At 38.7% G+C, this 19,530-nt stretch overlaps 1 protein-coding gene across 3 annotated transcripts; it reads right to left on the reverse strand.

The window, feature by feature from the left end:
• Positions 1 to 1,830: 1,830 nt before the first annotated feature.
• Positions 1,831 to 18,566, reverse strand: mapk6 (mitogen-activated protein kinase 6). Of its 3 annotated transcripts, none has more exons than XM_065265099.1 (6): positions 18,392 to 18,566; positions 11,597 to 12,764; positions 7,716 to 7,860; positions 4,754 to 4,918; positions 4,399 to 4,600; positions 1,831 to 4,284 (listed from the first exon to the last, which is right to left on the reverse strand). In XM_065265099.1, exons 2-6 carry the CDS (start codon positions 12,149 to 12,151, stop codon positions 3,159 to 3,161), a joined length of 2,193 nt encoding a protein of 730 aa, XP_065121171.1. In that variant the 5' UTR covers positions 12,152 to 12,764; positions 18,392 to 18,566; the 3' UTR covers positions 1,831 to 3,158. The 3 variants fall into 3 exon arrangements, with proteins under 3 accessions (XP_065121171.1, XP_065121172.1, XP_065121170.1); XM_065265100.2 differs by lacking the exon at positions 18,392 to 18,566 and adding an exon at positions 15,761 to 16,094; XM_065265098.2 differs by lacking the exon at positions 18,392 to 18,566 and adding an exon at positions 14,798 to 14,950.
• Between the last annotated feature and the right edge of the window lie 964 nt (positions 18,567 to 19,530).

Consider the following 19,530-nt stretch of genomic DNA (forward strand, 5'->3'; position numbering starts at 1 on the left):
TATTTGACGACACTTGACCATGCGTCAATATGTTGACGCGGAGGGTATACCTTTTGCGTCACTTTTTGACGAACTGGGGACTTCAATACTATCAGGTACGCGAAATTCTCTTTCCTATTTTCTTACCATTTTCTACCATTTTCGCGTCGGTTTAGGGTTAGATTTACATAATGACATCCCTACCCAAACCTATCCCTAACCCCAATGTCAGTTGACAACTGTTTAATTTCGCGTACCTAATAGTATTGAAGTCCCCAGTTCGTCAAAAAGTGACGCGAAAGGTATACCCTCCGCGTCAACATATTGACGCATGGTCAAGTGTCGTCAAATATTGACGCCATGGGTGTGAGACTGTGTTGGTTAGTACAAGATGTTTTTTAATAAGGGCAGCTCAAATATGCATTTTAGTCTGGGACTAGGATAAGACAAGTCCAGGAAACCGGCACATTATGTTCTACACACACCTCAAGGAAATCTAAGTCTAGTAAATGATGAATTAATGGTCAACACTGATAAAATTGTATTGTGTAGTCGTGCTCTTCTTTTATAAAAGAAATGTCCACAGTGTTTTCATACATGCTTTACTTTGTGTGCTCAACTTCATGCAGGGTTTTACCTAGAATGGTTATAGTAAACGCCTAAATCTCGAGACATGTTGGGGCGGTTTCCCGAACAGGGATTAGACTACTCCTAGACTAAACATTTTTAAGAGCTGTGCAAACTAAAAACAAATTGCACAGACATATCTTAAAATCACATCTGTACCTTTTGTTTTGCTTTAAAATGCACACAAGTTATGTTCTTTATGTAAGGCATGTTTAGTTATATTTCCTAATTAAACTAATCCCCGTCCTTGAAACTGCCCCGTAGGGTTTAGGGTTAGGTTTGAAGGTGGGATTAAGATAAAACTGGCGGCCTAATTCCCGTGAGAATGGGTTTAGGGTTAGGTTTGGATAAAAATAGCTCTCATCCGGCAAGATTTCATGATATTACATGGTTTGCTGTATCGTTTATGCCATATCAACTTACACTCTTTTCTTGAATTTGAATCAAGTTGGCCTATCAATACTTGGGCCCTATATATTTTTCCTCAGTATTTGTTTTTATTCGTTCTAGTTTTATTTTATCAGGAATCAACAAGCAATCAGTGTTTTTTTACTGCATTTATTCATTCTTTTCAATGCATTTCTTTCACTACCACATGTATTTTTATGCTTTTGTTCAAATTAATCAATTTTTTTAGTTAAACTTAGCAAAGTGATAGTGAACTATGCGGTAGACAGACCTAGAACTACTTCAGAGGTGTGCTTGAAAAAAAAATGCACACCATTAAAGCATTTGTCAGCCAATCAGAATTTAACAGCCCTGTGGTATAAATTGTGTTTCATATCAAACTCAAAGTATTAAATTGTGTCTGAAACTACTTAAAAGCACACATAGATAAAGGAATAATCTTAGTGTTCATTTGTGCATTGGTCGTAAAATTGAGTTTTTAGCTGTTTTTTGCATTTGTTTCTTACTCATGTTTTTTTTGGATACTGGGCATGGATGCCACAGGATTCCTGTAGTTTACACATGTATGATATATTATCTACAATCTACTTTATCATACCCACATTAAGAGAACAACAGGGACTTTTTTTGTTTGTCAAAGGTCATAAACACAAACCTCTGGTCAGTAAATTATGTTTGTGAAACATTTCCCTTATAGTTTAATGACTGGCACAGATGTGCACTCACAGAGGGAAATCCCTCTCAAAATATAGCCAATATTAACATATTTCTGCCCATGTGGATTCCCCCCAAAAAATAGTCAAGACAACAGCAAGATATTTGCTGGCCATTTTATTGATGTTATTTTACAGTGGAACAAATGATAATGTAAACCAGCACTTAAAAGCAAAATAAAAAAAAACTCTTTAAATGCTCTACATGCTATATCCGAACCTAATTCAACCATGCTTGCTTGGAACAAATAATTTGTAATAAAAACATACAATTAAAATAAAATTAATGACTTACAGTATACTTCACCATTAACTTCATTTTAATGTACCTTCCACTGGTTTCTTCTTCCATGCACACAATTCTAACAATAATTATAATATATAAAAAAGAAAAATTAAGACTTTAGGCGCATAAAATGCCGTAAAGCATCATCCACTCGTACAGAGCACCTACAAGTTAAAAAAAAATCCTTATGGTGAATCCTTTTGATAAGAAATGCTGGAACTTGGGAGAGCATCATGAACTCAAAAGGATGATCGATCACCCACAGCTAAACAAACACAGAGCGCCAAGACGGACCAGAATGGAAGTCCAAAGACTCACACTTAAAAAAAATTACAACGTTCTTAAAATAAATATCTCACATCTGCTTAAAATAAATAATGGTCTTAACACTTCACTATGGCAAATGCAAAATGAAAATAGACGTCGAGTGGACTACATTAATGAGAGGGAAAGTGTTTCATTAAATAAAGCACTACAGTTGGGAGACAGAACCTTCTGCTGTTACCTTGAGGTAGATAACGCCTTTACAAACCTACGGTTAACGCTTTCCATGCTGGCATCGTGTTTGAGAAAGTTTACACTACGAACAAAACGGCCAGAGAATAGAAACGAGATGGAAAAACAAAAATCAAATAAATAAATAGCCATAGTCAAAAGAACGACAGGAAGAGAAGGCAAAGATGCACTGCTTGTGTGTCTCCTATTGGCTGTCAGTCAGAAGGTCACATTATGATGTCAGTGACTGTGTCTCCCACACGGTTAGTGCATTATCCCACCCTCATTTTCTCTGTTCCTTTGCCTACATCACATAAACCAACAAATTCTGTTTAACAGTCGTTCCTCTGTCATTCCCTATCCTGTTTCCGAATCTACAGTACAATGTGTGCAAATGTCATGCCGTTAGTTATTTGATTTTTTCTGAAACAGAAAATTAGAGGGCCAAAATGTTCTCATAGGTGTGGAAACACAGTCCAGCACTTTGTATGAATTTACAAACTGAATTCATCTACATATTAAAAAACAAAAACAAAGAAATAAACGTTTCCTTAAAAAGTAACCATATGTAAAAAGATATGAAATGATTCAAGTACAGAAATACATAACTCTATAAAAAATAAGCTGGACTCTGCTTGAACGGGTGGGGTTTAATTCAAATGCTTTAAAATGCTGCTGTAGGTTTTGTGGGCGATTTGAGGAGAGCGCTTAACAGCAGAGGGCGTCAGCGTGGCCTGGATGGATTTCAGAGGAATGTCGGACGCTCCATCGAACCCCGGAATGGCCAGAGACTCTAGCTGCATGTTAAGGACGATCTCAGTGCTGCAGGAAATGAAGTCTTCTTCCACCGGGGAGGGAACTTCATCGGGACCCGACTGAACCTCGGACTCCACCTCCTCGCGTTTGCTAAAGAGCCGGTCCAGGTAACTGCTCTGACAGACGCTGTTCTCCTTCTGGAGCTGTTCATCTTTGCGGACATCCCAGCAGGCCTCGTCGATCAGGCAGCTTTCGCTGACGCCGTCGCCCGTGAAACTGTCCCAGGGACAAGGCGACCAGACGCCAAGCTGAGCCAGGTTCACCAGACACTTCTCCTCTTTCTCCTGACTGACGGACTTGGACAAGGAGCCGCAAGGGATGCGGGTGTCTAGCTGAGAAACGGAGGTGTTTAATTCGTTCAGGAGGTCCACGTCACCGGGTTCCGGCTGCAGACTGAGCTTGATGGTGCTGGCGATGAAGGAGTCGAAATCAAAGCCCTGGTTGTGGTTCTGGTGTTTCTCCTGTATGCGGTCCTTCTCGGCCACGGTCTGGTTCTGAGTCGCTTCCTGCAGAGCGATCTGGGCCTTGACCAGGCCGTTCTTCTCGCACTTGGTCTTGCCCTTTTTGTCGATCTTCTCTTTGCTGTGTTGCTCTTTCCAGTTGGAGAGGTCGATGATGAGCTTTGGCTCGTAGTAGTGGTTCACCTCGCTGTCCCTCCAGATTAAATTATCCAGGTAGGACGGGGACACTGCTTTGTAGTTGCAGGTGTAGCCACAATCCTGGTCGCAGTACTTGTTCTCATGGTGATCTTCCTGTTCCCACGAATGCTCTGATGGGAGGTCGAAGGATGGGTCCTCTAGGAATTTCTCGCACTCTCCGTCCATGTATTTGCGCGGGTCAACCTGTACCTCCTCATCGTCTGTGCCGTCAGACATGGCTCGGGGATCACGCTGTACGTCTTCCAGCTCGTGGGTGCTGTGCAGATGCCAGTCTTGATCAGAGAATTGACTGTCGTGATATCTGCGGTAGGAAGAGAAGAACAAACATTTAAAAAAAAAAACATCCCCCGACAGATGCAACCCGTACACCATCCCTATGGATGTTGGAATGTTAAATCAGGTATAAAACCATCACCTGTCCCAGTTGTAGATATGACTGTGGCTCTCGTCCATGAGCAAGATGTCGTCCACTTCATCTTCAATGTGAAAAGGATGCAAGGACACGGGTTCATCTAGAGGATAGGAGTAATCGCTCATGTACGGGTGAGCCAGGGCCTCTTCTGCAGTTAGCCGGTCAATGGGGTTAAAGGTCAAAATCTTCTCTAAGAAATCCAAGGCTAAAGAGAAGAAAATATACTAAAGTGATTAAGGCTGCTACACAAATGTACTTTTATTCATTTTCAAGTTGCTACTCTGGTGGATCATTTTTAAAAACTCTGTTGCGGACAAATAAAAATTATTTGTTTTTGTTAATATGTTTGAAAACTTACCCTCAGGGCTGACACCAGGCAGTAACTGGGCAAGCGGCGTGTGTGGTTCTGACATGTCACTTTTGATAAAGACCGGTATTACGCTTTGGAGTTCCAATCTGTCTTCTTCATGGACAACCGGAATGGATTCCAGAATCAGCTGCATCTGTTCCAGCTCGTGGGCGCCTGAAAATACACGCAGACAGACAGACACGTTTATTAATCAAGAGAAAACTGTGTCACGGCAAAAACACTGCCAATATTCAACAGCAGTACATTTAAAGATGATCTATTTTGGCGTGCGTGTTTGTGTTTGGTCAACATGGGGGAGGCACTCAACTAATAATAAACCACAGTGTTTCCACACCTTTCGCTTAGTAAATGTACATAGAATTTTCACGTTGCTTTCTGCCCTGCAAGTAATGGACTTCAAGTAACATTTTGCAGCAACTTAATTTATTGACCAGAAAGAGTACCTTTATATATTTTTATCATTTTTTCAGGGTTTCCACTCCAAGTCAAATTCCCTGACTTTCCCGGACAAAAAAGCTGAATCTGCATGACCTATATCCGGAATGCCATGAGCCTGGATAATGTAGTTTACACCTTGAGTTTATAAGAATTTAGCTTAAATGCGTGAAATTAATAAACAGTGCCAATAAACCGCTGTTTAAATTGTAGTGAGGCTTGGACCCAGAAATGCTAATGGAAACTAAAATTTAAAGCAATAAACAAAAATCCCAGATATTCCATGACTTAGTAAACAAATCCATAACTTTTAATGTCTGGAAAAGAACTTTTAAAATTCCATGACCCACGGGAACCCTGTTCATATGTTTTGACGATCTCATTATTTTCTTATTAGTGATGAAGACTCCTGTCATAATCAGTATATTTTTGATGATTTTGTTCTTATACCCAAAAACTAAAACATGATTAGAATTCTTCGTTTTCAATCGGATTGCTTGAAGCAAGAAATAGTCCACATTAGTGTTGGGCCCCGTTCTGAAATCACCCAATCGTCACCCTGTAAGATTGCAGATACCCGGTAGTATCAGGGGGCGGAGCAGTAGTTTACTCATTTATTTATTTGTTTATTTTTTACTCATTTATGACAACTCACTTGATTGATGGACAAAAACAAGCAATGGCAACACTGTCATTACCGCAACCTTCTTAAAACTGATGCCATTAATCCGAGCACGGAAGGAACAACAATCTCGCTGGTTTCAACCATAGACTGTAAAAAAATATGGAGGTAGTGTCCCTGACGTCACCTATTGGTTTCTGAAGATCGTTTTTGAAGCCTAAAGTAGGTGTTGCCTGCAGTCGCCATCTTGGCCGCGCGTCATCGTGCATAATTCGCGGATATCCGAAAATGGGTAAAGAGGAGGGATGTGGGTGAAGCAGGAGTGTCTGGTTGCTTAAACCACACCCGCCTAGCTCGATTCTAGGGACAACAGTGGCAGTTCACCCCTCAGTTAAGTTGCCACGCCCTTAAGTATACAGAACTTTAAAGCTTAATATAATTTAAACGGAGGAGTTACAAAAAAAAATTCACCCCCCTCACAGTTGTCATGAAGGGCAAACTTAGCTATACAAACCAAAATCTATTTTAACATGCAGGTCTATGGGAATTGACTCCCTTTTGGAGCCAGCCTCTAGCAGACAGTCAATGAATTGCAGTTTAAGTCACTTCCGTATTGGCTTCATCAGGAAGAGTCTGAATCATGTGGATTACAAAAGGAGTCCATGCCGCGCGGATTAAGGTCCGAACAAGAAGGAATCTGTGTGCATTACAAGCTATTTCACGCAAAGTTAAGCCCACAAATCCTCTAATTAGTGATAGACTGATATATCGTCCGGCCGATATATCGGGCCGATATTTGCGAGTTTTATTTGTATCGGCCGATACGTGGCTGCTGTGTTCATTATTTACAGACAGAGTGCTGGAAGCCGCAAGCAATTGCAGGTCATGTGATTAAAAACAACCAACCTTTCCATGAGAACATCGAAAGCTCGGCCTAACAGCTGATCATAGCTGGACAAAGCGGGTTTTTATTTCTCATCTCTATATACATTTATAGTAGTAAAGTGCTAGAAATCAATATCCTTTGCTGATAGTTCCTTGTCATTGTGGAGAGTGCAGTTCATGGTTCCATAGCACCCTCACCTGTTTTTACTATGTGTTAAATATAGTTTTTTTTTAAGTTCAATAAATGTTACTTTTTTAAATTGAGACTTGTCACATTTGGCATCATCATTGTATCATTTTTATGATGTAAATTGAGTGAGCAAAGCAGTATTGGCTCCAAATATTGGCTAAAGAAAATTGGTAGCCTGTATTGTTCATCGGCCTTAAATCGGTATCGGCACTAAAAAATCTATTTCAGTCGATCCCTACCTATTATGCGAGGAAAATCACGCAATGCACATGTTAATGTGAAACTATGATGATAATAACAACAAACCATTTGCAACTATCGCCATGAACGCCTGTTATTGGCAAGATGGTCTGACGATCTCCAATACACAATATTGTCGTCTATCGGCACAACCCTAGTCCACATGCGTGTCACAAAATGGCTTCTATATACTTTTCCCACTGATCTTAAAGCAGTAAGATGACACACAAGTCAAGACAGTGTCATCTTTAATAGGTACTTACTCCTTAAGATCAGCAAGGGGAAAAGTATCATTGCAATTTGACAAATCATGTTTTATGATGTAAATTAACTCCCTTAGGGAACTAAAGCAAGGATTAAACCTTTATGCAATCAACCTGCTGTAGTCTCCATTTTGTTTGAGTTTACATAAGAAGCTACTGTTGAAAAACCTTGGCCCAGTTTAAACTTGTATCAAGAACACAGGATATGACCTTCCACTACCTAAATGGTGTGTGCAAGACTAAATAGGTGACCAAAAAACATATAGCAGAGACAAACTGCAACACTACAAGATTAAATACACAATGTTTAAATACCTGCAAAGAGTGTCCTTCCAGTGAGCATCTCAGCAAAGATGCACCCGGCAGCCCACATGTCAATGGCTTTGGTGTAGTTATTTGGGGAGAGGAGCAGACGAGGAGAACGGTACCATTTAGTGACTAGACCCTCAGAGAGATGCCCCTAAAAAAAAAATGACGACATTAAAAATGCGTAATATTTGTATCTGATGTTACAAGTGAAATTAATAAAAAAAAAAAAAAACTGCATAAAGAGAGCTTCAAAGCTTTAACAGTTTGCCAAATCAATAATTCATAAATGAACCTGACATAACATCCCATATTGCATAACAACTTTATAACATGTTCATTATGTTTTATATCATTCATTGTCAAGGTCAGGCACCACATGGCTTGTATAAAACCCTCAGCAGAGGGTTTCTAAGACTGAAATCAGGACTACTAGCACAAAGGCATGGCCCAATTTCTCATGTTTACCTGCACAAGTAAAAGCACGTTACGTTTTTTTAATGGGTCACAAGACTCACAAAGCAACACATGTACGTGTCGCATTTTCAACAATTCTCATATTACACAGAGACACGCATGCTTACGGCATCCACACATTTGCTTGATACATAACGTCTATCCATTACATACACACAAACAACCAGTGACCCACAACAAGCACAGACGTCTGGAAGAACATCGTCAGGGATTAAGAAACAGTCGGCACAGTTTTTGCGTAACTGGTCTTGTGTGGGGTTACGTAATGCATTGAGAACACGATTACCTGGAAGTGGATTACAAACATTCAGATCATAACCTTGAGACAATTCTGATAAAAGACTAAAACTAGAACTTTGCCTGTTCAGTTCAAGAAACCAGACTTGAAACATTGAAAATATCATCATCTCTCAAATCATTTTTAAGATGACTAGGTAACTAGGGTGTTGCTACATGGCTGATACGTTGTTCTGAGTGTCCCAAGTCAGAAGAGCCCATGCAGATTTCTTATACTTTAGTCCATTGGTTGTCAAACTTTTTCGCCATGCACCCCCCTTGTGTACGGTGTATCCATTTATGGCCCCCCAAAGAAAATGTATGACATAAAACATTCCAAAACTTAAACAAAACATTTATACATACAATCTAGTGCTGTTGGTTAAGTAGCCTTAATTTCTAAGGTTTAATAACACAGAATTTATAATAAATTAATGTATTTTATAAAATTTCATTAAACTGGGTCCCCCTGGCACCATCTCAGGGGCCACCAGATTGAGAACCACTGCTTTAGTCAATAAAAAAAACTTGCTTTTAATCATGCCTGTACACATTTTATTGTCCATAACACCTACACAAAAACTAGAGGACATTTGGGACATCAACCTTTCATTTAACACGGTAATTGGTGTAATTTGTCTTTCATACACAACTGTAAAGAAGATGTTTACCAGCAGTGTTTAAACTGGGTTTATTTCTAGACATTTCTGTCTGTAGTGTTTGCTGACTTGGGCAACACATGGTTTAGAAAGTAGAGCGGTCTCACACTGTAAGTTCAACGAGGTCTTCCTTTTCTCACTCCTCTCATTTCAGAGAAATACAACCGTCTAACCGAGCGAGTAAAACCAAACCAGTCATGACACATTTTCTGTGTCTAATTTGAATGTTAAATGAATTCACCCCTTCTAAAGGTGTAAGGTGGCAGATGACTCACACAAACTGTAGAAGGGGCTCTTCAGACTAAACCAAAAGGGACCTTTAAATGTCACACGACACCTGGGGCTTTTAACAGAAACAAACAAAAAAAACCTAGGCATGCAGTTCTGTTTACTTGCTCTGCCAACATTACAGAAATGTATACCACCTTCTTATGTAGCACGTTTTTTTAATAAGAAAATTACAATATAGTTTTTTTAAAGGGTTATTTCTAAGGTTTTCCTAAGAGCACAAAAGTGGGTCAGTTCAGTCGATTCAGACTGGTTATAGTGCTCATTGTGGACAAATCTTCAGTAAAAAAAAAAAAGGTCAATGAGAGAGGGAGAGCTGAGGAGTAAAACATGCCCAGGCCAACTTATGCCTGCACAAGTCCCCCGTATTTAAAAAACAGCGAGTCTTCAGTAAACACACATGCACACAGCTGAAGAAAACTGACTTCTGTAGCTCAACAAAACCTTAATGGCTGCAGAGATGAGCCAGAACAAGTCTGAACCCAAAGACACCAACAAACATCAAACACCGGATTTGGAGAAAAAAAGCATCCAAACATAGACAAAGAAAAGAGAGAGTAAGAGGGAGAAATTGAGGGGTTTAGGCACTCTTCCTGTAAATACCACACATACCTCAAACAGGGTCATATTTCTAAATCAAAGCAGCTTAAGAAACAAAGACCATCCAAAAACAAGCAACTTGCCTTTTAAATATGAACCATCTCAATTTAGGTTCACATTTCGCATCCAAAACAGAGCGGAAAATGTGACCGTTAGTTGGTTCTTGTCACATGACCTGCGGTGCGCTTACGGCATTCTGAAAAGGTGAAATGTTTTTAACCCGCGTCACTTCCGCGTCTGGACCACTGACCTATATAAATGACTGGATTGGGAGATGGCGATCATGGATCGACGCTATGTAAAAGAAGGTTTGGCAGCCGATTTGTAGTTAACATTGTATACAATTCTACACAGTAACGTTAACTCAGTGTAGTCTTTCATACCCTTTAGCTATGATTTGAAGGTAATCTACTTGTAATTCAATTTGCTTGTTATCAGAAATAAACTACAACTCTGTTGTTATTGATTCTTTGTGGAAGTCTACTGGAAGTTACATTTGTTCCATGAAAGCCATTTGTTTATGTTATTACTGCTGGTCTATAGCAAGGGCTTAAATCTGCTGACTTTATAGGAAACTGGCATCTCACACACATAATCCCTCTCAATAAATCAAGGCACAAAACGGCTTATACAGAGCAGTTTTGCAGTACAACCTAACAGAAACTGTTGATGAGAGCTAGCGAAGGGGTTTGGATTCGGAAAAATTAACCCAAAGTATTAAACTTTTATGCATACTTAATTTCAAAAGAAAAAGCTCATGTGAATTTGAAAACAATTTAGTTCTAAAACCAAGTAAGTTTTTAGGAGGCTGTAAAGCAGCTGACTGTTTTCTGAGTTCTGAGCCCTGAAATTACAAAGCCAGAGTTTGATATTGTCCCTTTATTTCCGTGTTCCCTGTAAAACAAACTCAGTCTGGTACATGTGCGGGGGAGAGACGGCAGCTATTCATAGATATGGTGCAGGAACAGCTCTGAATAAGGTGACTGAGTACAGAACTGGCTTTCATAAAGGTCACGTGAGCTCACAATAGAGAGCCGATGAAAAATGTAACACACATGCATGCTTGGATCGAGACACAAATCCTTCCACATCAGCCAGAGAAACTACCACCATAACAAACTCCCCATAACCCACCAACAAAACCACATACACTAACACAAATGATAAATAAGAGAGAACAACATCGTAAATGCAAAGCTGTGATTTAAAACTATATATCGACTGCCTGACTAATAATTCAAACACTTATGAGAGATTCAATATCATGTAAGAGCCATTTTAAAAATATAGTTTCATATTTTTTTTCTGCTACCTTTGAGGAAACACAAACCAGTCTTGCCACAGTGAAACAACTTGTTGTATACGGAAAACATACTTTAGGATAATGTACAGGAAAGGGTTTCACAGTAACAGGAAACCTAAGTGTTATTAGCAACTACGTCATATGGTTTACTTCCTGTAACACACTAAATCAACAAATGCAATAAAGACTTGTTTATGACTTATACAATCACCTTGAAATCTATTTATGACAAGAAGGAACTGATTTTTAACACTTAAGGAAGTAAACAAGAATAATAGAATAAATACCTTATGGGAATAGTGGGGGTCCATGATTCGGGCGAGTCCAAAATCCCCAATTTTCATTACCAAGTCCTCGGTGTTGACGAAGAGGTTGGCAGGCTTCAGGTCGCGATGAAGCACATTGGCCGAGTGGATGTATTTGAGTCCACGCAGCAGTTGATACATGAACAGCCGTGCGTGATCTTCAGACAGCAAGCCCTGTTCAAGTACTTTACAGAGGTCAGTCTCCATGTACTCCTGTACGATGTAGACGGAGTTGACCTCTGTCAGGGAACTCACATCCTCCGTCAAGTGGCAACCACTGGGCCCCAGCGTTTCGAACACCTTCACGATGTTGTCATGGTCAAGTCTGCGGATGATTTTGATTTCGCGCAACGCATGTTTGACACTTTGAGGGTCGGTCAGGACGATCTTTTTTACAGCGACTCGCTTGTCGCAATCGGTATCTACGGCAGAGAAGACCAGGCCGTTTCCACCGTAGCCCAGCGGCCTCAAGTCCATGTAACGCGGGCCCAGGTCGAAGCCGTGAATGTTCATGAGGCTTTCAAATTTCTCGGCCATTTTTCGTTCTAGCAGAGCAGCTCTGTGCAGATATTATAGCAGGAAGGATTTTTGATTTAAGTGATATGCAGCAGATGTTGATCGCAACTACTATAGCTAGTCGAGAAAACTAACGAAAAGAAAAAAACAAGAGCCTTAAAGGACTGCAGTGTCCCCGACTGGCTGTCACATCGTACTCTGAGAGGTGTTGGGAACCAATTTAGATATGTTACTTAAATATGAAATCATTATTCAAAATACTTTTAGCAGCTTATCACGGAGTTTGTGGGAGAGCTTCCGCTTTATTTCAATATTTAATAGGGGCGTAATGGAATGAATTTGGAGGCCAATCAAAAATCTGAACGTAACCAAAAAAATTGTAAGTCAATACCTATAAAACCATTGTCACAGTGAAGAAATTTTCAGTGTATGACTGGCCCTGAGCAGCATCATTGTTTAACGGTCCAAACAAATGATAAATCTACTTTTTTTTCTTTTTTTCCTGTTTTAAGCACCTGATGCAGGGAAAATTGAAGGGACAGCCGATCTCAGCAAGATTTCTTTTCAATGATCGGGTGGCTCCAGCTCACCGCAGTCACAATCAAAACTATCCTCCATTTTACACTGGGACACCCTGCAACACAGAGCAGAAAAACTGATTATAAAATGCACAGCATACTCAAATTTACATTCATTTTAAGTACTTTATAAGGTAGTGTGCACAACAAAACGTTTATGCCGACATCTGTTTTCAATTGTTTCCAATGGAAGTGACACGCTTTTTAAAAACGACAGCAGCTGGGGGGGTTTTGTCCACCCTGAGTGCAGACACTTTGCGTTTTTCTTCGTGCTTAACGCTGAGCACCGAAAATTTTAAAATTATGGGTGAAAAGCTCAGCTCGTCAATGTCACTTCTCACTCAGCCGTCCAATCACAGTGGAGGAGGAGTGGTGACAATATCACGACCAAACTGGCATCGTTCAATAACTGAGAAACATAGAAGAAATATCACTAAAGCTGGCAAGTGGCTACAGTCGGCATCCGCCTGCCGTTTCACCTGCATTTTAACGTTTGGTGTGCATGTCACCTAAATTTACTTGACTTCATCTATTGAACATTAACAATTTTAACCGTAAACAGGAATACTTTTAAGCAATTTGGCTGTTCATTTACACAACATTTTGGTGTCCAGGCTCCCTTTGCCAGGCACACATAACAGCGAATTTAGTTGTCTTCACGTAAACGCAGACATAGTTGTCATGTGTACATAAAATGATTCACAAACGCAAAGAAAAATTCATCTTTTTTAACTACATCACAGTTGTGTAAACATAGCCCAAGTGTATCAAGACTGAATACTGACAGTTTTAAATATTTATTTAAATAGACTTTTTTAAATAAATACAAAGAAACACAAAATGTGTTACTCATTTAGTCGTAAACTTTCTGAATGAAACCGCTTTGCGTAAGCCTTTCACCAATGTTTCCTCTGTTGGTGTGTAATACTTCATGTCCCCCATCTCTGACATCCCTAAACTATCTGATGTCATGGGCTCCCATTTCTTTTGCCCATACAAAAAAACTGCACCACAATGATGGTAACATGAATGTAATGGATTAACACAGGTCCCAGCTAAGCACACATTAGCTTATGTCTGAAGGTTACAGATGATTCAGCCACGTTGCAGCGGTGTGTGAGGGAAATGATGGCCGACCGGCTCCCAACCATTTTGTTAACTAAAGGAGGCCACCAACAAATACTTAAACATATAAGGATATTTAAACAAACCCTATAAGTCATGTTTAAACCAACAAAAGAGATAATATTTATGTGTGTTAAACAAACATCAAATAATTGTGTTTGTTATGAATGAAGTCTGTTATGGTCCCCCACACACCTAATTGCATTAAACTGCATTGAACACATTCACTGACAACAATATTTACTTAATATATTTAGGAAAAAATGTAAACCATTAATATTAAAGTATAACACGGATTATTAGTAATTCAGTATTATGATAGGGTCAGATGTATGATGTGAGAAGAGACAATAATCATAATAACAACAACAATAACAATAAAGTAACTAATGAATAGCAGTTTAATGTTTTTATGGTAGTGCGGAAAAGTTAACAGATGGTCAGGATGTGTTTTATAATTAGATTTTTCAGTTTCTGTCCTCCATTTTACTGCTATGCTACATGCTAAAGCTAAACATGAGCCGGGTCATATTACAACACGACTTAAATGAAACATTCCGTGAATATATCAATAAACCAGATAAAAATAATGGACATTATATATACAAATGTATAAAACTGACGGTAAACAAAACAAACGGCACCAGTGCTTATGTCAACACCAATTCACATCATAAATCAGATTAAACAACTGTTCAAAAAACCACATAAGATTGAAACCCATTTGTTTATATCACATAATAATGCTTCGTATAATAAACAAACCCGGTATTTAACGGTTTGTGTGTAAAACTCTCGTGTTTTAAGGCGCTTCTTAGCATCACCCGAACAAAGAAGCTTATTATACTACGACTGATCCTCGCGCCACCCTTTACTGTTAAAAATAACCGGCTTAGCCTTAAAAAACACGCTTCCAAACCAGACACGCTTATTAATAAAACAAAAACACAAAATATAAACTTACTGTTCTCTCGTCTGTCATGTATGCTTTATTCCTAACCGCTTTTGGTCAGGTATGTGAGCGCACCAACCGCGCCATACAGACTGCTGTGTGTGAAGCAGCTCTAATGTTTAAGTGCCTGGGTAAAAAAGCGCTGCTGCACATGCGCATTGCGCGCTTCTATTTCTAGAAGCGTTAACACGCCTGCGCAACACCGTTGCACTCCTCCCAGTTTTTTATGTTTTTATTCGGTAACCCCCCTTCAAAACTACCCAAGATTAAACTTGATGCCCCACAGTTTATGAAATGCATGAAAGAATAAATAATAAAAATGAATAAATGTTTTTCCTTTCTTTTGTTAGTCGCTTTGGATGAAAACTAACATAAAAGATATAAATTAATTAAATTAATAATTAAATATATAAAAATAAGTTAAGCAATATTTCGCATTGCTGTTTCCTGTTAAATAATTACATAATTTATTTTTTATAAATGATGGCCAGGGTCAGTGTTTCATTATTATATCTGAACCCTAAGCTGCTGTTTTAGTTCAGTCTTGTTCCTGATGTTGACTTAACATGTCATCAGAGATAAAGCAGGGGTCGTTCTGTTCAGTCCCAAAATGGTTTGTAACATCCTGTATTTTTAAATGAATGGATTGTTGCTGACGTTGAATCCGCCAGTAGGGGCAGCATATCTCAATGTTCCCATCATTCAAGATTTTTTGACATGACATTAGTTAACTGCTTTACTAATAGTTCCGAGTCTACGGTGATATAATTAATTTGGGAAATATCATGCATTTTAAGAGTTGCAAAAATGCATTAAATTACTTTTTCTAATATTTTCTATAACAATATCACTTAGAGAACCGAGAGAATGTTAACAACAATGACATGAAAAGAAACAATATTAAGCTTTAAATATAAATGAAAATCTCCTTAATCGCATAGCCTGCATGTTCTGATCGATCTATAGGCTACTTACCGCAATAGGGTTGATCAATCGCCCAATATTCCCTTTCGGTATGTCTCGTTTATTCCAGAATAATCCTAATGATTATTATTATATGTTATCCAAGTGTCTTCATATAGAGGTGAGCAGTGGACTGTAGATTGCATTGCACCACTGCATAATGATACTGCAACATCACCGCAGACGAGCTGTCTAAACGCCATCCGATGTGAACAAGCTGATAAGATAACAAACACGTCTAACACATTTGGTTAAAATAAATGACGAGATGGAAGAGCAGGATAGGACTGCAAGTCCTGCTCCAGTGCTGAATGAGTGGATGCGGTGCAGCATCAGCAACAGCATCAGTAACGCGCTCATGTGAATCCCCATGTGCTCGTCTATGCCGCACTACGACTGCGCTTTAGACACCACAGCATGACCATGTGTAAGCGCAACTCATCGTATCACTTACTGTTACAAATCATCATATGAAATAATAAGTTTAACATTTATTTGCTGCATCATAGGTTTTGGTGCATACGCATTGTAATTTTTTTTTTTCATTTTAATTCATATTTATAGCATAATCACAATTAAATATTATGAAATAAAATAAATGTCAAAACCTTCTTAATATATAGATATATACAGTATATGCCTATAAAAATAATATAAAGTCTACTGTAAAATACATCAGCACATTACTTTAGAAACATGCATAGTTAGGTTTTGGTTCATTTTTAACATAAAAACAGGTTGTTATTTTCCCACAAATTAAAAATTGATGTGATATGGATATCTTGGATAACTTGCAAAAAGCATAACATGTCAATATTCTCTGCTAATGATTTCACATCTATTATTTTTTTAACTCAAGAGTTACCATTTACTTACTTAATGGAAAAAGCAGTCTATAAATTCTGATAGTTGACAACTTGTCTTATTAGAGCGAATTTATGGCCATGTGTGTCCTCAGAGATATTATAAAAACACATGTCCTGTTCAGTCTACTATTGCATGTAGGCTATCTGTTTGTATATGTTTGATTGTTGATAATTCTTCACTGCAACTTTTTAATATGATGATATATTCAGATGTTATCCATCAGTAATGAGATATTAGTTGTGTAACTCAGAGACATAGCGTTACCCCTTATTTCACAATGGAAGTTTCATACATACAATACTTTAAAGGTCAACTGTGCCAAATCAAAAAACACATGTGTGATGCAAACATTGTGATTGCAGAAGACTTTTAATAAAGACAAAAATAAACACAAGCAGGTGGTGTGTTACTACAGACTTTGTCTCTACCAGTAGCGTGCAGAAGACAATCAGAGAGTGTTAAGTAACACTTAATTTGTGCCATTCCTTTACACACGTCAATTCAGGTTTATAGCCCTTTCTCTGTTATCACACCACCTTAAACAGGAAACCCACTTAAAGATTTATAAGTTTTAATGTGAAGTCATTTCGAAAATATGTTGCTAAGGCAACCATCACTGTTACTATTGCTCATATTGCCCAAACACCAAAAACCTACTGTTAGTAATAAGCTTCAGAACTTAACTTGTTGTCTGTTGCACACAAATCTCAAAGACATTCATAGAGAGATGTCCACAAGCTATATTATGGACCAGAACATTATACAGACCAGAAACCATATGACTCCAACATTGTGGCTGCCTCAAAAAACACACAGACACACATTTAAGATGCTTTATGTGCAGAACAACTACCAGTACAGTAGTTTTAATGGTTATCTCACTGCAGCGATCAAGGTACTGCTGACTGCATGACCCTACACTGACACCACCATCATTAATTGCATAACCGAAAAATGACACATAACCTTTACAGTATGTGTTTCTGAAGCTCAGTGGTAGATAACTGCTTTAACAGCACAAAAGATTGTGGGTTTGATTCCTAGGATTATTTGTTTATGCACTGTTAGTAACTTTTGATAAAGCATCTGCCAAATAAATAATGTAAATGACTGACAGCTCCTTCTTGCAGAGAGAGAGGAACATCTCTGAGAAATTACTGAACAAAACAATAAAGCCATGCAGGAATTTTCCATAATCTATAGTTTACATAATCCAGTGATCCAGTTATTATGGTCCATTGAGCCTCCTACACCCTCTCACGACTAGCCATGTGTACCATACTGTGTTTACTGTCTATGAATACATGCTGTCAAGCAACCTCCAGAGTCTTATTAGGGAAACAACACTCTTCATACCAAATAACTGTTTACTGCACAACTATAATAACATTTGAATATACAAAGTGCAAAACTATTCATTAATGATGTTCAGATGAAACTGTGTGAGGTTTATCTGTGCTGATTCAAGAGCTTATTGCTTCTGAAAGTTTGACATTGTGCTATGAATAACTGAACCATGCCAGGACCTTCCTGTCATAGTCACCTCCTAAATTCTGAAGCTGTCCATGTGCACCCTGTTCCTGGTACCGTTCCCAACCTGTCATTGTGAATCATTCCAACAGTTTATATTTCTCAAAGAGAGAAAGACACCAGGAGAAATGTTCTTATAAAGTGCGTGGACTTATAAGAGTCACCTTATTAATGTCCTTCCACCAACGGTCACAAGTTAAGCTACAATGTTCTGCATGTTAATACAGGAAGGACTGTGGCACTTACCATAGTTGAATGCATCCAACGACAGCTGGAAACACATTTTTATGTCAGTAATCCATACAAATATGCAATAAAGTTGAGATAAAGTATCCAGAAAAGTAGTATCCAGCACAGAGGTGTTAAAGGCAGTCCATTAGAGACAAAAAGAAAGTGTCCAGGCAGAATGGTAGAGGACTCTGTTTCTGGACTCAGGCTCCATAGTGGGCTGTTATAGGCTGGGTAAGAAGGGGGCGGGGTTTATTCTGTTTATGGTTCTGTAAGTCAGTGCCAACTCCATTTACAGACCAGTCCCCCCTTTCTCTCTCTCTCCCTCTCTGAGTTTATGTCAGTTCACCCTACTACTTTCGTATTCAGTGCTTTGACCTTTATGAGTTATAGTTTGTTGTAGATGCAATGGCCCACACAGAAATATAAATAATAACTCACTACTTATTGACATATTTAGTTATTTATAATTTGTCTATTTATGTATATGATATTGATAAATAAATGATCAAGTTTGCACACAAACTTTGGTAGTAGCTTTGTAGTAGTTACCTTGTGACAGGCAGAACTATCAGAAAATACTTAGATTTTTGTTTTACAAGTCAACAGCTGGATATAATTATGTTGTATAATGTCATTACTGTATTATGGTAGCACAGTAATGTTTTGGGAATTACTTTGTTATCCTGTGCAAGGGCTATGTGTCCGGACAGATTAACGGCTTGAACGTTTGACACATTTGGAAATTTACAGGACAGAAATACTTGGGCTTGATAAAGTTACGGGTTATACGTATGTACGGGGGGCTTGAGTGTCATTGTGTGTCCTGTTGCAGAAATCTCTCTTCCCCTTCTCTCTCTCACTCTCTTCCAATCTCTTTTTATTTTCCCCTCCATTCCATTCAAGCCGCGCATGTTGCATGCATGTGTTTTGGGTGACCATGAAGTCATCGTTTCCACCAGCAGATGCCTCTATCATGGGTGTGATGTTATCAAAATTAAAGTCTCTGAATAGTTGGCATTGTGTCTGTAAGATTCATTACCAGCTCCAGCTGGAGCGTGACCCCAGACCCTGTTTCTGTGGTCATTGAGTCTTGTTTACATCCACTGACAGGATTAAAAACAGGTAATGAGTCCTGGAGACAGGCAAACATTGTA

Source organism: Paramisgurnus dabryanus, chromosome 9 (genome assembly GCF_030506205.2).
Source record: "Paramisgurnus dabryanus chromosome 9, PD_genome_1.1, whole genome shotgun sequence".
Classification (NCBI taxonomy): Eukaryota; Metazoa; Chordata; class Actinopteri; order Cypriniformes; family Cobitidae; genus Paramisgurnus; species Paramisgurnus dabryanus.